The 16780-nt window shown below is 50.0% G+C and overlaps 1 protein-coding gene across 1 annotated transcript; it reads left to right on the top strand.

The window, feature by feature from the left end:
* The first annotated feature begins 1944 nt into the window (after window positions 1–1944).
* Window positions 1945–16780, top strand: LOC139591328 (solute carrier family 22 member 13-like). Its single transcript, XM_071429891.1, has 10 exons — window positions 1945–2316; window positions 4015–4118; window positions 4550–4704; window positions 4808–4976; window positions 5409–5529; window positions 6104–6198; window positions 6686–6900; window positions 14584–14692; window positions 14808–15018; window positions 16610–16780. The coding sequence occupies exons 1-10, from the start codon at window positions 1945–1947 to the stop codon at window positions 16778–16780; spliced, it is 1722 nt and encodes a 573-aa protein (XP_071285992.1).

Genomic DNA, 16780 nt, shown 5'->3' with positions numbered 1-16780 from the left:
TGTCTTGAAGTCTTGGGGTGTGGGGACATTGCTAAATCTGCTCTCCCTGTGCCCCTGCACTCTGCTCCTCCCTGAGTGCCCTTTGCATAAATATTACATACCATAAATGCTATAGGAGTTAACAATTATACTCATGATAAACAAGCTCAAGAGAAACCCCAGAGGGTCAAAGCATGAACACGTGCATGCTCAAAAGGGTCATAAAGCACATCAGTTCACATGTTTTAATCAGCTGTCTGTAAAAAAAAAAAAGATAGAGGTGTTAAAATGATTAATTTTTAAAATAGAACAAAATGAAATGAAATGAAATGAATAAAATAAAATAAAATAATATAAAATAAAATAATTAAATAAAATAAAATATACCCCAACAATCTCCCTGCCTCACCAGTGCCAAAAGGAGGAATGGGAGGGGACACCATGAGCCACACACAACAGGCTGAGCCTGAAGACTTGAGCTTGTTGCAGAGAACAAGAGGACAGGGACAAAATGTCTCTGCCAGAGCAGATCTCCTGGGCCAATCATCCCACCAAAAGGCCAGAGATGCTTTTAGGGCAAAAGGAATCTCTGGAAGTCGTGTAGCTCAGCCTCCTGCTCAGGGAATGTCTCTGAATAGCAGCAAGTCCACTCATCCAAGGATGTGGACGCAGAGCTGAGTGATGTTTGGCTGGGTGGTGTGTGCAGATGATAAATGCACAGCACTGGTGTGATTTTACACTACTTTGAGTAACATTTACTCCTCTCTTCCTTTACTCTGACCAGCACAAACCAGTGGGATCTCACTCTCCCACTCCAGCTTAGGGGTGATGCTTTAAAATCCAATATCCTTCTCCTTTACTGACTCTCACAAGCACAACAGAGCTACTCCCACTCCTGAAACACCAATCCAGGTTGTGTGACCCAGGAGTGACTTTGCTGGGGGCTCAGATATACCATGGGCACTGAGAGTGAAAGACAAAGCACTGGAGAGCAGATTGGAAATGAGCAGGTTACTGATGTGCTCATGGCTCTGCAAAAAGCAGCCAGGGGCTCTGGTAAAACCAACTTCTGCCAAACGACACAGAAAATGTCACACACTGAGGGCAATCCAGCTAGCCAGTTTGCCAGGAATAAAGACACAAGCCACTCAGGGAGTCCAGCCAGGAAGCAGCTCAGATGTGCAGCAGAAACCAGGTCAATCTGCTTTTCAAGTGACATCAGAACCTCAGGCAAAGCCAAGCTGGTGTCATTTCCCAAATCCTGTGTGCTCTGAATGTCTCTGGGTGTAACCTGCTCTTTTCCCTGAGGGTACTCTCTAAGCCACATCTATTTTAGGATTATCCCAAGAAACTGTAGTTTAGATCTACTTTTATGACTAACCAGTGTTTCTACAAATGAAAACAGAGAGCTTGGGACACAGCTGTCAAGAGCAAGTCTATTGGACTACCAGACATATATTCTGCCCCAGAGGGGAAGTGTTCTTCTGCTTCTCTTCCATATTCTCTCACATATCTCTGTCTCCAGGATGCTCTCTGTAGTCATTAAACCATTAATGGGAGCAGCAAATTTACTCTGCTTGCATCCCCACCCCCAGCAAAATTAACCCTCATTTGTAGAATCCCAGCTTCATGCCTCAGACACAAACCTTGAGCTGCAGCACAGCCGCCTTCAGGAGGCCTTGTGGCACTTGCCAGGCTGGAGAAGGACAAGATGTCACTATACCATGCCCAAGAGTGACAGTGCTCTGGCACCTTTGATCTATTCTCTAGAGCAGGGAGGGAATGGCTGGTGACAAAGTGCAGCCTGGAGCACTGCACTGTATCATCAGAATGGACTGCTGTGCCAGTGCAGGTGCTCATTTTATCACACTGGATTAGGGCTTTAGTGCTCACACAGTTTAAACATTAATATTTGCCTATTTAAGCCACAGGCACCGGCGCAGCCTGGCCACAGAGGTGCTCGCCATGGCTGAGTTTGGGGATCTTTTAAGGGCTCTGGGGGAGTTTGGGCTCTATCAGAAACTGCTGATCCTGCTCCTCTCCCTGCCACTACTTCTCAACCCTTTCCAAATGGTTGGCCAAGTGTTCATGGTGGTGGAAGTGCCTCACCACTGTGACACCAGCTGGATCCTTGCCATCGGCCCCAACCTGACACAGGAAGAGCAGCTGAACCTCACCCTGCCCCGGGGCCCCGACGGGCACTTTGAGCAGTGCTCCATGTTCTCCCCGGTGGACTGGGACCTGGATTCCATCCTGGCCTATGGACTGAACCACACTGAGAAGTGCAGCAGTGGCTGGGTGTACCCCTCAGAGCAGCCACCGTCCCTGCTGACCGAGGTCTGTACCTGCTGCTGGATCTGCTGGGCTGTGGAAGGGAGGGATGGGAATATCCTGGCCTGTGCTTTGCTCAGCCAGTGACAGCTGTGCTGCAGAAGAACTGTGGCTGTGACTTTCAAAATAATGTCTCTAGTCAAAAGTCAAAAGCCTTATTCACTTCCCTCTATAGTTATCCCGTTTTCTTTAGTCAAAAATTCTTCAGCGTTCTTCCCTTCCCTCTGTGGTTCTCCAGCTTTCTTTAGTCACAAATTCTTCAGCCTTATTCCCTTCCCTCTATGGTTCTCCAGCTTACTTTCTGCAACTCTAAAATACCTGAATGGTATTATATCAGTGGTTCCAGTAATTTCTCCACTGTAAATGTCTGGATCTGCAGATTCCGGGGATCCATTTTCAGTTTAATGTTGGGCACTTTTGTTGACATTTCACCTGGGTACAAAACAAGAGAATTGCAATAGGCCAGTATTAACCATGACCACAAGCCTCATTGCCTTCTGGCATTGTTTCTGGGAGGGGGTGGAATATCCTGGCCTGTGCTTTGGCCAGCCAGTGCCAGCTGTGCTGCAGTCAGGCTGAGATTCACTGCAGGGTTTTGCCTCCATCACACAGATGGAATCCCTGGGAGCTCGTTGCATCAAGGCCATGGTGAAGATGTCTGGGGAGAGCACAGGCAGGGACTGTGGGGGTGTGAGTCCAGCACATCTTCTGCCCACCATCCATCCCCTTTCCACTATCCAGACCTTGGACTTCATGATGGATCTGCCTGGAGGGATCTTTTGGCCATCCCTGCCACAGTACCCCCTGTTCTTCTGCCTGCTTCTACTCACACCATCTCCTCTGTGAAAGACATTCACCTTCCAAGTAATACTGATATTTCTTGGGCCTCCAGGAACCTTCAGGGCTGCAACAAGACATGCCAGGGCCTTGCAGTTGAGCAAAAGCCTTGTTTATCAGCAGCCTCAATTTCTCCATTCTGCCTCATCTCCCACCTTTCTAGTTTACAGGATAGCAGTCTTTCAAAAGTTGTACTTGATGTTCTTGGAGGTCTTTCCCAACCTAAAGGATTCCATGATTCTGTGATTCTGCCTCTATGGACCTTTTCTCCTTTCTCACTTTCCCTCAGTCCTCCTCCCTCCTTTCCTACCTGCCAGCTCCAGCACTTTCTCACAAGTACCTTCCATGGAGCTGGGACACAGGAGAAAGTCCAGCCTCTGGCATTTGCAAAAGCTCCTTGGTGTCCCCGGAGCACCAAGTCCATTTCAGACAAGGCTTCCCTGCAGGTGTCAGCAGCTGCATCCCTTGCCATTCCTCCTTTATCAGGAAAAAGCACTGCTCTCCTCCTCTTTCCACCCTGCCCTGCCTTTTCAGCCAGACAAGAAAGCTGATACAGCTCTCACCCCAAGGCCACACTTGAAATAAAAGCTCACAACCAGAATGCTCCCTCAGGGACCTTTGGGCTGCAGGGGAATCCTGCAGATGCCAGCACCCAGCAGAGGGGCACCAGCCCCACCACTGATTTGTGCCCTAAGTGCTCACCATGAAGGGCTCAAGCCCTCCTGAGGGCTTCTCTGCTCCCAGGGGCTGGAGCAAGAGCTCAGGCACCCAAATCCTGCATCCACCACCAACCAGAAAGGCTGCCCAAGCCCAGAGAGCGGCTGGAGCCTGTCAAAACCAACAGCTTCTGTCTTTTCCTTCCTCCAGTTTGACCTGGTGTGTGACAGGGCGGTCCTGAATGACGTCTCCCAGTCCATCTACATGGCTGGGCTTCTCATTGGAGCCCTGATCTTTGGGATGCTAAGTGACAGGTGAGGAAACACAGCTCCTTCCCAGAGACACTGCCCAGCACCCAGGGACATTGCCCAGATCAGGGGGCAGACTCTCCAGGCACTGAACCTTCACAGGATGCAATCCCCTTGCCTGAGATTGGGCATCTGGGCCCCCCTGAGAGGTCTGGAAATGTCTGAGGGTTGGAAAGAGAGGCAGATACAGCCTTGTGGGGGGGTTCCTCACAAATCACAAGTTTAGCCCCTGCTGGTGTCTCAGGCTTTGCCAGAACCATGATGGGTCAACACTGGAGACACTGATTTTTCTGCACATTGTTTCTTGGGCTGTAAAGAGGAGCTATGGATGTCAAATCTCCTCTGGTTCCCAAATCACTTTGCATCCCTCCTGTGCTCTTCCCTCTCCCCCTGGGGTCTCTCCAGGTACTGACTGGGTCTTCCCTCTCCTTCCACAGGATAGGCAGGCGGCCAGTCTTTCTCATCTGCATCCTCCTGCAGGGCGTGTTTGGCCTGGCCACTGCCTTTGTGCCCCACTTCTATGTGTTCATGGCCTTCAGGTGTGTCGTGGGAGCTGCCGTGTCAGGAATTATGATTGCAGTCGTGTCCCTGGGTGAGTGGGATGCCCTTGCCCTGAGGAAGCAGACTTGGCCTCACAAGACACAATAACAAAAGAAAGCCCAAAACAAAGCCTGAACCTTTGTTTTTGCTCTTAGCTACAGAATGGGTTGGTGTCTCCCACCGGACAAAGGCGCTGCTCGTCACTCACACAGCTGCCGCCATCGGGGACATGTTGGTGGCTGGTTTGACTTATGGGATTCGCCACTGGAGGCTGCTGGAGATTGCAGGATCTGCTCCTATGTTTGCCCTTTTCTTCTACATCTGGTAAGGAGGAGCAGGGCAGTTGTTCTGGAAGACACAGCCCTGATGTGAGGGTGTGAGTGAGGAGGAGGCAGCAGCTCAGAACCAAGCTGGGTCTTTCCCGTTGGAGTGCAGGTGCTGGAGGAGCTGCTGCAGAGCTCAGCACATCTCCCTGGGCACTGCACTGCTGACAGCAGCAGCTGCTCTGCTATAGGTCTCCAAATGTGCCCTCTGGAGCCTAAATTTAGGGTACTTAGACCCATTGATCCCATGGGCCATTCACTTTAGAATTGGGCTTGATGATCCTTGTGGGTCCCTTCCAATGCTGAAGGTTCTGTGGTTCTGGGATCTGATCCTGTGGCGATTCCAAGGCTTGCTGGACATGGTCCCAGAGAAAGGGGCTGTGGGGGAGCTCAGCAGGACACAGCAGCATGTGCTGGCCTCCTCTCCTGGCAGGGTGCTCCCAGAGTCAGCTCGCTGGCTGGTCACCAAGGGCAGAATCGAGGAAGCCAAGAAGGTGCTGCAGAAGGCGGCAGCCACCAACAAGCGCAGCCTCCCACCAGAGCTCCTGGAGCAGGTACTGGGGGGTCCTGGCCTCAGACACTGCCCTGGGCCTGGCAGCAGCCCTGGAGCTCAGCTCATGCCAGAAACATCTCTGCATTCCCACTGGGGCTGGCCATGGGCTGGGGGGGACTCCAGCTCCAGCTGAGTTCCACAGGGACAAGGTCAGGGAAGAGGCCCAGCCTCTGCTGAGGCTCAGCCTGGAGCTTTCTGGGGTCCCCCTGGGGCTGTGGGAAGGGCTGCAATGCTTCCCTGGCTTTTCTCCTCTGAGGATTCCAGGAGTGTGACTGATCAGCACACAGTCTCTCTCTTTAGTCTCTGGCTTTCCAGGCAGAAATGCCTGAAGGGGAGTTCCCTCCTTGCCCACCCCAAAGTTCCTCCATTGGGCCAATGTTCATCCTGAGGAACCTCTCAGTCACCATCCCCTGTGCTGGGCACCCTGAGGGCAGTGGGGCTGCCCTCCCTGCCAGAGCACTGGGGTCACAGACCTGCCCCACTGAGGCTTCCCATGGTCTGCAGGTGGAAAAGGAGCTGGACATGGGTTTCCTTTTCCTGCTCTGACTCTTTGTCTTTCTCTTGTCTTTTTGAAGTTGAAGCCTGAGAAAGAGGTCAAGTCTGGAAGTTTCCTGGATCTCTTCAGGACAAAGAATCTGCTGAAGGTGACTTTAATCATGTCATGTGTCTGGTAAGATATACCCTCCTCCCCTCTGTTATAACTAGTAGGTGAAATAGAAGACGTTGATGGTTGACAAGAACTGTACATTAAAGCGATTTTTCTGGTAATACACATGTGAATGTCTTGACCTGTTGTCATTCTACCTCCACATACTGGACCAGATTTACCATGTCTGGGCATGGGAAGAAGATGATTATCCATGATACTGTGGGTTGTGTTAGAAAGGCTTGAGTAATTCCAGCTTTGGCAATCCCTGGGCCCTGGAGGAGTTTTGTGCTTATCTAGAAGCTTTGGGTTCAGTCTAGAATCTGCTGACCATGTGCTTTATCTCCTGCAACTATGTCCCACACAACTTTCAAAGGTGATGACTAGAACCAAAACAGAGATTGCTGGGAATTTAAGTAATTTGCATGTGTTCTAACCTTTCTAATTTTGGGTTATAAGCCCCCAGAAAACATCTGGTGACACGTTCTATCCTGCTTTACTTGAATCTCAGGTTTGCAGACAGCATTGTCTACTATGGGCTGAGCCTCAGCGTGACGGATTTTGGTCTGGACATCTACCTGACACAGCTGGCCTTTGGGGCAGTGGAGCTTCCAGCTCGAATTTCCTGCATTTTCCTGCTGGAGTGGTTTGGGAGGAAGAAAGTGCAGGGCATTCTCCTGCTGCTGGCTGGCCTGATATGCCTCATCCTCACCGGCATCCCTGAAGGTGAACCTTCCCCGCCTGTCAGCAGAGCTGGGCAGTGCCCTGCACATCCCTACCCTTGCTCAGAGCCATCCTCCCACCCTGCCAGACCCACGCTCACTTCCACAGGCTCAGCTGCTTCCTCTGTCACAGCCCCCAGGCTGCTTCATCCCCAGCATTCTGGCTTCTCCTCACCTTGGATGCCTTCTCCCTCAGGGCTGTGCTAGTTCTCCCACAGCTCCTGGCCCTTGGCAGGCAGTGTCCATTGCCCACCACCCACCCACTAAGACACCACCACCCCCTGGCAGAAAGCTACAGCAGAAGTGTTTTAAAAGCTACCATGTCTCCCTTTCTTAGATGAAGAGAAAAGGCAAATGCCCACTCCCCCTCATCAGTTTGCATCAGTTTGTGCCCCAGTCCATACCCCACCCTACCTACTGTGCCAGGGCTGTGAGGGGGACTGCAGGTAACAGTGGGGCTTTGTCCGGGTGGGTGTTGTTCAGAGAGTTGCGACCTTCCCAAAGAAGTGTCTTGAAAAAGACACCTCACAGTCACAGGCATGGCTGTGCTCACGCTGAGTGATTTCAGATCTTTTGTGATCTGGGAAATGCAGAAGGAGAAATGGGGTCTTTGTGTAGGGTTCCAAGGAGAGTCTTTATTGAGCTTCTTCCTCAAAAGAATCCAGGGATGAAGAGACTTTCAGGCAGGGAAAGCAGGGATTTATATTTGGATTTTGAGGAGCGGGGCAGAACACCAGGGCCAATGGGATGAGGGCACAGGGGTGGAGCAAGGAGCAAGGGCCAATGGGATACATTGAATCTGCATGTCACAGCAAGGCATGGTGGGAGAAACCTTTTTCCTCACCCTAAAAAGGGTGATTATTGCTTGAGATAACCCTCCAGGGGGGCATCATGGGCTTCTCCCCTGCTGGCTCACTGGCCTCCAGAACTCCCCCTTCTTTATTTTATAAAAAGGCTTGCAGAAGGAGGTGAGTAAATGGTACGGGGAGGAGGTTATGGAAAAAGGGAAAAGACTGGGAAGGAGAAAGTCAGAGGAGGGGACATGATACAAAGGTAAGTATGAAGGTAAGTATGATTCTGGGGAAACAACTTGTTTAATCTGTGTCTTGTCTGGTACTTGGCGTCGTCTGTTATCTGGTGACAGGAAGGTTGACTTGGCGTTGTAGTTGATGATGCCATCTTCCTCTCCAGGTGCTGTTCCTCTGGTCTTCTGGTAGACCTGTATTTGTCTCAGTAGAACTTTTGTTATTTTCCATGGAGGCAGTGTTTGCTGTGTAACCTAAGTAAGGTTTTTGGTTGTTTTGGGAGCCATCTTGGGCCTGATTATGTTGAGACACGGGCATAGCTTCTCCCCCAGGTAATCAATACAAATGGTCCAGATATTTGCTGGGTTTCAGGATCCTTAATCAGCATCAGCGGTTTCTCTTCAAGCTTAGCTCTGCCCAAATTTCAGAAATGCTGGGGTATGGGGGGGTTTGAGAAGGAACAATTTAGAAAATTAATAACATAAAGAGCCTTACAGAGCCTCTCAATGGGAGCTATTATCTCTGTTCCTACCCACTGCTGATTGAGGACCCATTTAAGGGTGCCACGAGTCCTTTCTACAATTGATTGCCCTGTGGGAGACAGTGGTATGCCTGTGCTGTGCTTTACGCCCCATTGGTTGAAGAACTCTTAGCATGCTGGAGACATAAGCAGGGCCATTATCAGTCTTGATGCTTTCTGGGACTCCCAGGGTTGCGAGCACCAGGAGGAAGTGCCTGATGTTGAACACTACGTTTAGCGTTCTCTCCTGCGTGTGCTGAGGCAAACACCACACCAGAAAAGGTATCTACAGATACATGAATGTATTTTAACCTCCTAAAAGATGGGAAGTGGGTCACATCAGTCTGCAACAATGGCAACTCTCAAGGTCTCTGGGGTTGATCCTGGAGCCGAAGGATGGAATTTGGTAGGCTTGACAATTTGAGCAAGTGGCTACCACAGCTCTTGCTTGCTCTCAGGACATGTGAAACATGCTCATGAGAGCTGGGATGTTTTGATGATAGAAGGCATGTGACAACTTCGCCTAGGCGAAGATGTCAGGAACACCGGCAGTTTTAGCAGACATGGCTCGTGTGTCTGCCTTCTTGTTTCCCTCCATGATGGCACCTGGGAGGTCAGTGTGTGACCTCGCATGCATTATGTGGTATGGTTGCTTTCTGTGGGAGATGAGATATATTAATTTAGGAAGCATGTGGTACAAATTTGGTTTGAGACCTCTTTTAAAAAAGAATGTTCTGCCCTCATAGCTACTCTGACTACATAGGCCAAATCTGTTACCAAATTAAAAGGTTCTTGGAATTTCTCAAAAGCTCTGACGACGGCAGCTAATTCTGCAATTTGTAGAGATTCTTCCACCATTTGGACATCAGACTCCCACTTCTGTGTCCTGGGATCCCTCCAAGTCATTACTGACTTGTGGGATCCTTATAAGTTGTCAGTAAAAACCATTAGAGCTTTGAGAGGTGTTCTACTTTGCATTAGTTTAGGGACCAGACTGACAACCAAATTGAACAGTTTGTGTTTTGGAAGATGCATAGAAATCTGGCCCATGTAGCTATCTAGGGTGAACTGGAGGCTCTCATTGATCCCCAGTCGTCAATGGGAGGTGAATGCATATGAACTCACACCCCACAAGAGTGCAGAGGTGAGTCCTAGACTTTTTGATTAGATTTGCCCTAATTTCTTGAGGAGTGGTATTGGTCTTAGTAGATTGATTATGGGGAAAGACCCACTCAATAATTAAAAGGGGGTCTTTCAAACTTGCATCCCATTGAAAAATTAGGGCATGGAACCTCGGGGCCTTACCTAAAACACTCAGTTGGAAAGGCAGGCTGGGCTCATAACGGTGGGCTTGACGCGAAGACAGGGCCTCCTGGACCCTGATGATGGATTCCTAGGCCTGAGGAATGCATGGCAAATCCAGGTCCTCACTTCCACAGAGCAGGTTGAAGAGTGGTGCAAGGACCTCCATCATTATCCCCAGCAGGGGACGTACCCAGTTGATGGACCTGCAGAGCTGGGGTAGGTCTCACAGGGTCTTCAGGTCATCCTCGATGGCCAGTTGCTGGGGCACAATGGTCCACTCATGGATCCAGAGTCCCAGGTTAGTCCAGGGGCAGGCGTGCTGGATTTTGTCTTTGCGGATCTCTAGCCCAGCCTCCTCAATGGCTCTGATAGTTCTTTTAAAAGTTACTTTAAGGTAATTTTCTTCAGGTGTGCAGATGAGGATGTCATCCATGTAGTGATAGATGACTGCATCAGGGAACAGGCCCCTCATGGATGACAGGATGTGGGCTACATACCACTGGCATATGGTCTGGGAGTTTTTCATTCCTTGAGGAAGGACCAGCCAGTGGTACCTTTTTAGAAGAGCCTGCCTGTTTGGGAACGGGACCAAAAACGCAAACTTGGGGGCATCTCAAGGATGGAGGGGGATATTAAAGAAACAGTCTTTAATATCAGTGATGGCAAGTCTCCAGTTCTAGGGCAGCATAGAAGGCGAGGGCAAACCGGGCTGCAGAGGACCCATGTCTTCAATGACGTCATTTATTTTCCTGCGTTTATAGAGGAGCCTCCACCTATCTTTGCCGGGTTTTTTCAAAACAAAGATAGGGGACTTCCCAAGGGCTGATGGTCTCAGCGATGTGGCCCTTGGCAAGCTGCTCTTCCACAAGGGCCTCTAGTGTGCGCAAATTTTATTAGAGATGGGCCACTGATCAACCCACACCGGACGATTTTGTTTCCAGGTGAGTTGAGGGATGGTAAGACTTGCCAGTGGCCCCAAATAAAAATCTCTACTGGATTTTTAGAGATGCTGCCCACTGGGACATGAGGTGCCTGCCCCAAAGGGTGATTGGTGCCCTTACTACAAATGGCCTCATGCTCTCCATCTTGCCCACAGGACCTTCTACAACTATATTTCTTTTATTTCTCATGGAAACTGCTGCATCTCCAATCCCCAAGGTCATCCCTACCATGGGCTGCAGTTCCCAATTTGCCGGCCACTCAGAGCAAGTGATGATTGTGACATCAGCCCTGGTGTCCAGCATGCCCAGCCGCTAGATCTTTTCCCCCTTGCAGAAATGGACACACTCAATGATGAGTTTGTTTGAGCCCACAACCTGCACCCACATGATGGTGGGGTTAAGGGGAACCTGTTCCAGGCAGTCTCTGGGTACTAGAAAAGCCTGTGCAATTGGTGTCCCAGCGGAAAGGGGGAAAGGTGGTTCAGTGCAAAAGATGGAGACAAAAATTTTGCCTCCAGATTCTATAGTCTGTACTTCTGATATGACATGAATTTCATCCAGTCCATTCAAAGTATCTCCTATGATTAGGATGTCCCAAGGACCAGCTGGTGGCCCAGTTTTTCCTGTAGGGATCTTATAAATACCTTCACTGGTGAGTCAATTGACAGCACAGTTATCAACTGGTGCCGGGTGCCCACCCGTATCTTTCTTTACGTTGAATCTCCTGCATCTGGGGTGGAAAACTCAGAGATGGTCCTTGCTTCTCTTGTTCTTCCCAAGTGGTGGGGAGAGCAGGACAGGACAGTCTCTGATTTCATGTTGTAGCACGGGGCCATCCCGCGCTCTGCTTTGAGTTTTCTGGACTCTGTTAGTAACATGGCTGATTCTGTAGCCACTGATGGTTTGTCCAGTTGTCCTTGATGACTAGTCTCTCGGGACAGTCCTTTAGAAAATGTCTGAAATTGCTGCAGTTGAAACATCTACAATTTTCTTTTGAAGCTATTGCTGCAAAGGCTCCTGATATGCCTTCTGCAATGCCCTTTGCAACGTCTTGGGCAACAGTGTTTTCTGTTGAAGTGTGTTTGGTGCAGGCTTCCACCATTTGCTCAATGGATGGTTCAATGTCAAGGGGAAGGGCTCTTACAATTGCTTTGCACTCTGTATTTGCATTGGCCATGACCATTTTATTCAAAACCCCCTTTCAGGCTTCTGGACCTTTTATTTGTCTTTCATGTGCAACCTTAAGTCTATCAACAAACTTTATGAAAGTCTCATTCATCCCTTGTTTAATGTTCATAAAGCTCTGTGTTGAAATGGTGCCGTCGGGAGTGAGAAGCAATGATGATTTGGCAGCTGTGGCAATATCATTAAGTGCAGCTTCTGGTAAGTCTTTTGCTTGGTCCATGAGTTTTTGGAAGTTACCTTCTCCTGCCATTTGCTCAATTGTTAAATTTGGTTTCTTTGCATCTTTGGAATATGTATCTGCCAATGACTTTAGATATTTTTTCCACTGGCTTTCCCACAGCATGTACTTGTCTGGGGAGAGGAGGTAGTTTATGATGTTTTTAATATCATGGGGTACTAAAACATGAGCACAGAAGAACCTTCAAGTAGGTTCTTAAAAAAATGTGATCTCTGGCCATGCTCCTTGGCTTCCTTGCAAAGCTCTTTAAGTTCCCCGTAGGGAAAGGTCTCCCAGGAGTTGGGTGATGTTGTCCTTCTCCCCTGTTTATACACAACTAGGAAGGCCAAGATCTTTTGGCCAGTTCTGAATCCCACTCCCAAGTGGCTTCCCTCTGTGTTTTGGCCCAGCAATCCTCAGACCCGGGACTGGAATCTGAGACTGAGGAATTGCTACTCATCCTCCAAGGAGGATGGAGGGCACTTTATGACTGCGTGGGGCCTTCTTGGGCAACCAGAATCTTCCAGTTGGTGAGCAGCAATGGAGGCCAATATGAACTCCTAAAGGTCGCCATCATTGCCACTTCTGGCTCCAGTCTTGTGGGAACTGGAAGGGGAGTGACCATCTGGGGAGGAGCCAAAAACAGATGGGGTACAGGAGAGGATGGGGTCCAGGATGGGGAGGGAATTCTCAACAGAAGTGGAGGGTCCCAGCACTGCTACACCCATTGACGCAGGGGGAAGGGAGAAGCCGAGCACATTGGAGAGCACAGAAAAAGGCAGAGGAGAGGCAGGAGAGTGGCAATTTTGATGTGTGAAGGCAGAAAAGCTTGGACAAGGAGAGGATAAAATGGCAGGGCTGGCCATGTTACCAGCGTCATTTTGCAGGGTAACGACAACAGGAAGAGACAAAACAGGGTATGCAGGTATAGGAAGAAAGTTGAGGGGAAAGTCCAGAGCAGCATGGCCTGTGCCGTCCTGGAGAGGAGAGAGAGGGAATGGGGAGGCATCAGGGAGATGGCAGCAACCCTCTGCTGAATAGCGACATCCATCTGCCAATTGCCCCTCAGGCAAGAGAGGGTTTAAGGGCTTGGGGAGAGGATGAAGGGAAAGTGGTTTTGAACTGGGGATCCCAAACTTTTACCAAATCATTCCACTGATGATTCCCCATTTTCTTCATTGACTTAACAATAATGTGAAACAAAGGGTAAAACTTCCCAAAACTAATTAGAAAGAACAAAGTCACGGTTAAGGTTATAAATCTCTTAAGATTCCCCATAGAAAACTTAAATTTCCCCACTACATGGGCACCCACAACTTGGAAAAAGACATCTCTTTGAGGAGGGCTCAGCTTAGGGCAACTGAGATTGCTGACCATCCTCCAACTTCTATCCCACACCCAGCAGCAAAAGAGAGAAAGAAAGGCAAAAGACGCCAACACAAACTCACAACCTTTTCTTTGGGCTAGCAATGCCCGTTGGGCCAATGAAAACCTGCTGGATAGGTGGTCAGCCCATTGACCAGCCTCCAGCATCCTCTTTGAGGTCTTCAGAGGGTCCCAGTGGCCCCTCGGAAAGCCCTCGCCAAAACGCAGGGGGTTCTCCTTGGAGAAGTGGCTGCACCAACAGCGACTTTTGTCCTGCAGCGGGAGGTGCAGGAGACTCATCTTCAGAGACCTCTTTGCAGAGGCCCCACATTGGGCACCACTACTCACAGCAGGCGTTGTTCAGAGTGCCACAACCTTCCCAAAGAAGTGTCTTGAAAAAGACACCTCACGGTCACAGGCATGGCTGGGCACGCTGAGTGATTTCAGATCTTTTGTGATCTGGGAAATGCAGAAGGAGAAATGGGGTCTTTCTGTAGGGTTCCAAGGAGAGTCTTTATTGAGCTTCTTCCTCAAAAGAATCCAGGGATGAAGAGACTTCCAGGCAGGGAAAGCAGGGATTTATATATGGATTTGGAGAGGTGGGGCAGAACACCAGGGCCAATGGGATGAGGGCACAGGGGTGGAGCAAGGGGGAAGGGCCAATGGGATACACTGACTCTTCATGTCACAGCAAGGCATGCTGGATGAAGCCTTTTTCCTCACCCTAACCGAGACGGTTATAGCTTGAGGGGTTTTCCCTCCAGGGGACTGTTGTGGACTTTTTCCCTGTTAGCCCATCAGACTCCACAAGGTCTCCCAATGCTTTCCAGGTCAGGGACATGGCATTTGCAACTAAGCACTGCCCAAACACCTGTGCTGGCTCAGCAGCTCACTTCAGTTGCACATCTAGAAAATGCCCAAGGCCTCAGGAGAAATCTGGGTTCTCTTTGCCAGAGGGTATTTTCCAGGTAAGGGTATGCTGGGGATCATTTCCAATGGCTTAGATGGTAACTTTGCTTAGTAAGTCTATTAGAAAGGGCTGTCCCAAGAAGTCCCACTGCAGAGAGTTCTGGTCCCAAGTGAACCATCCCCTGCAGGTTACAGTGGTCATTTCTCCTCCTCTCCTCAGACCAGCCTGTGGTAATCACTGTCCTGGCCACCATTGGCAAGTTCACAGCCACGGCCGCTTTCTCCACCTCCTACGTCTACACTGCTGAACTCTTCCCCACCATCCTCAGGTGAGATGTCCCCACACATCAGAGCTTCCTTCTGCCATGGCTGGAGGTGGCCACAGGGCCACATTCAGTGCAGGAGTGTTGACCCCTGCCCTCCCTGTGCCCCTCTGTCCCGCAGGCAGACGGGCGTGGGGCTGTGCTCGACCATGGCGAGGGTGGCCGGGATCCTGGCCCCGCTCATCATTCCCCTGGCCCAGTACCACCGGGCCATCCCCAAAGCCATCTTTGGGAGCATCCCTGTGCTGGTGGCCCTCTTCTGCATCCTGCTGCCCGAGACCCGCGGCATTGACCTGGCAGATGACACAGGCAACCAACAACCACTAGATGAGGTGGGTACAGGGAACTCTGAATTTAAGGGGAAAAAAATACCCAAAACAGCATATTTAAGGCAAGGAAATTTTCAGAATCAGGGATGAATACAGTCTCATCTTCTCGTCTTTCCTTCTTATCTTCAGGAACAGAAAACTGAAGTCTCTCTCTGAGACACCAGAGATGATGACAGAGACTTGGAGAAGGACGTCTGCAGATGCTCAGAGAGCAAGCAATGACTGGACAGGCACCACTAACAGCCTAGTCTGAGTCCATCATTCTTGAAGCAGAACAGGGAGGCATTGCTGCCTGGAAACTGGTCTTTCAGATGATGAACACAATATCCATGGTCACAGGGAGAGGAGATCTATGTCACTCTGCCTTTGAAACAGATGCACTTCCAAGTGTCCCTGAAACCCAGTTTGGTCATGCCTGGCTGGCCTGCCAGCTGTGTTCCCCAGTCCTTTGCAAGCTGGTACCCATGGAACCATCCCTGTCGTGTTTTACAGCAATAAAGAATCACCAGTAGAGTGGCTGTACTGGGCAAAAGCGGGCGCTGGGTTTGTCCCTCCTGCTCTCAATCCCTTGGGTCGTCGGGCTGCACCTCAGCCCAAGCCTCCACATTTGATCAGGATGTCACTGCACCCCTGTCACACACGTATTTAGCTTTTCTTTCCATGTGGTGTTGAAGTTGAGTTTCTACATGAATAATATAAATTATGCTCTGAGTTTGATAAGAGACACTTGTAATGCAATATGTGAATAATAAATGGTGTTGACTTTTTTTATTCCTACTGTTTCACAGTTGGTCTTGGTAACTGCTCTTGGCTCTGGAGTGTGTTCCTGAAAAAAGCCTGCACTGAGCCTGCAAACCTACCAGGCTGCAGGCAGGATGGTGCTCAGGGGTCAGGAGGGAGCAGGGGAGAAGGGAAGATTCTTACCTGGAATCACCTACACCAAGCAAAGAGAGCAGGGGTGTTCCTGGCCCAAGGACAGAGCGCAGAGAGGCCCTGGAGACACTGGGGATGGGGATGTGCCTGAAGGGCAGCAGGGTGGGAAGGTGTCCCAGAGAGTGGCTGCAATCCAGCAGGGCCAAGCCCAGCTGAAGACAGGACCTGCCTGTGCCTCCCTGCCTCCCATCCTGGAGCCTGTGGAAGCCCTGCCTGGTGCCTCACTTGCTCCCCACCCCACACACCAAAGCACTAAACCCAGCCCCAGGATGTACCTGGGGGGCACAGGGGGCTGCACTCTCGCTGCCACAGAGGTGCCAGGGACACAAAACAAGGTCTGTGGCTCACTGAGCACACCAGAAACACCACAAATAAACCAACCCCACTAGAAACAAATACTTCACTAGAGCTCTGGGACACCTCCAGCCTCTCGCTTCCTGATGGGCAGGATGAGATTAATGTGAGAGACCTGGAAGGGATTCAGGGCTATGAACTCCTGCTGCAGGTGGATCCACAACGCCAGGCTCCAAAGGCAGCAGAAGAAATGTTTGGGATGGGGCTCAGTGCTGAAGGCTCCACAAAAAAGCATCTCCCTGCACAGGATGGCAATTGTCCCTCAACACACATGTTCAGCAGCTGTGCTTCTGAAACCTCTAATCAGGGTGTCCATGATCATTTTCATGTTGATTCCACCAAAACTGACCAGGAGGCTTCTGAAAAAATGAACAGGAGCAGAAAAACATCAGGAGACAAAGATGATTATGACAGTCTGTCTTCTGAAGACTTGGAGATGTTAAATTATGATCTTTCAGAGAAGGAGTTCTTCATATAG

The sequence above is a fragment of the Agelaius tricolor genome, unplaced genomic scaffold, assembly GCF_023055355.1.
Source record: "Agelaius tricolor isolate 1412-34295 unplaced genomic scaffold, bAgeTri1.0.p SCAF_6, whole genome shotgun sequence".
Classification (NCBI taxonomy): Eukaryota; Metazoa; Chordata; class Aves; order Passeriformes; family Icteridae; genus Agelaius; species Agelaius tricolor.
This window is presented reverse-complemented; position numbering and strand designations above follow the sequence as displayed.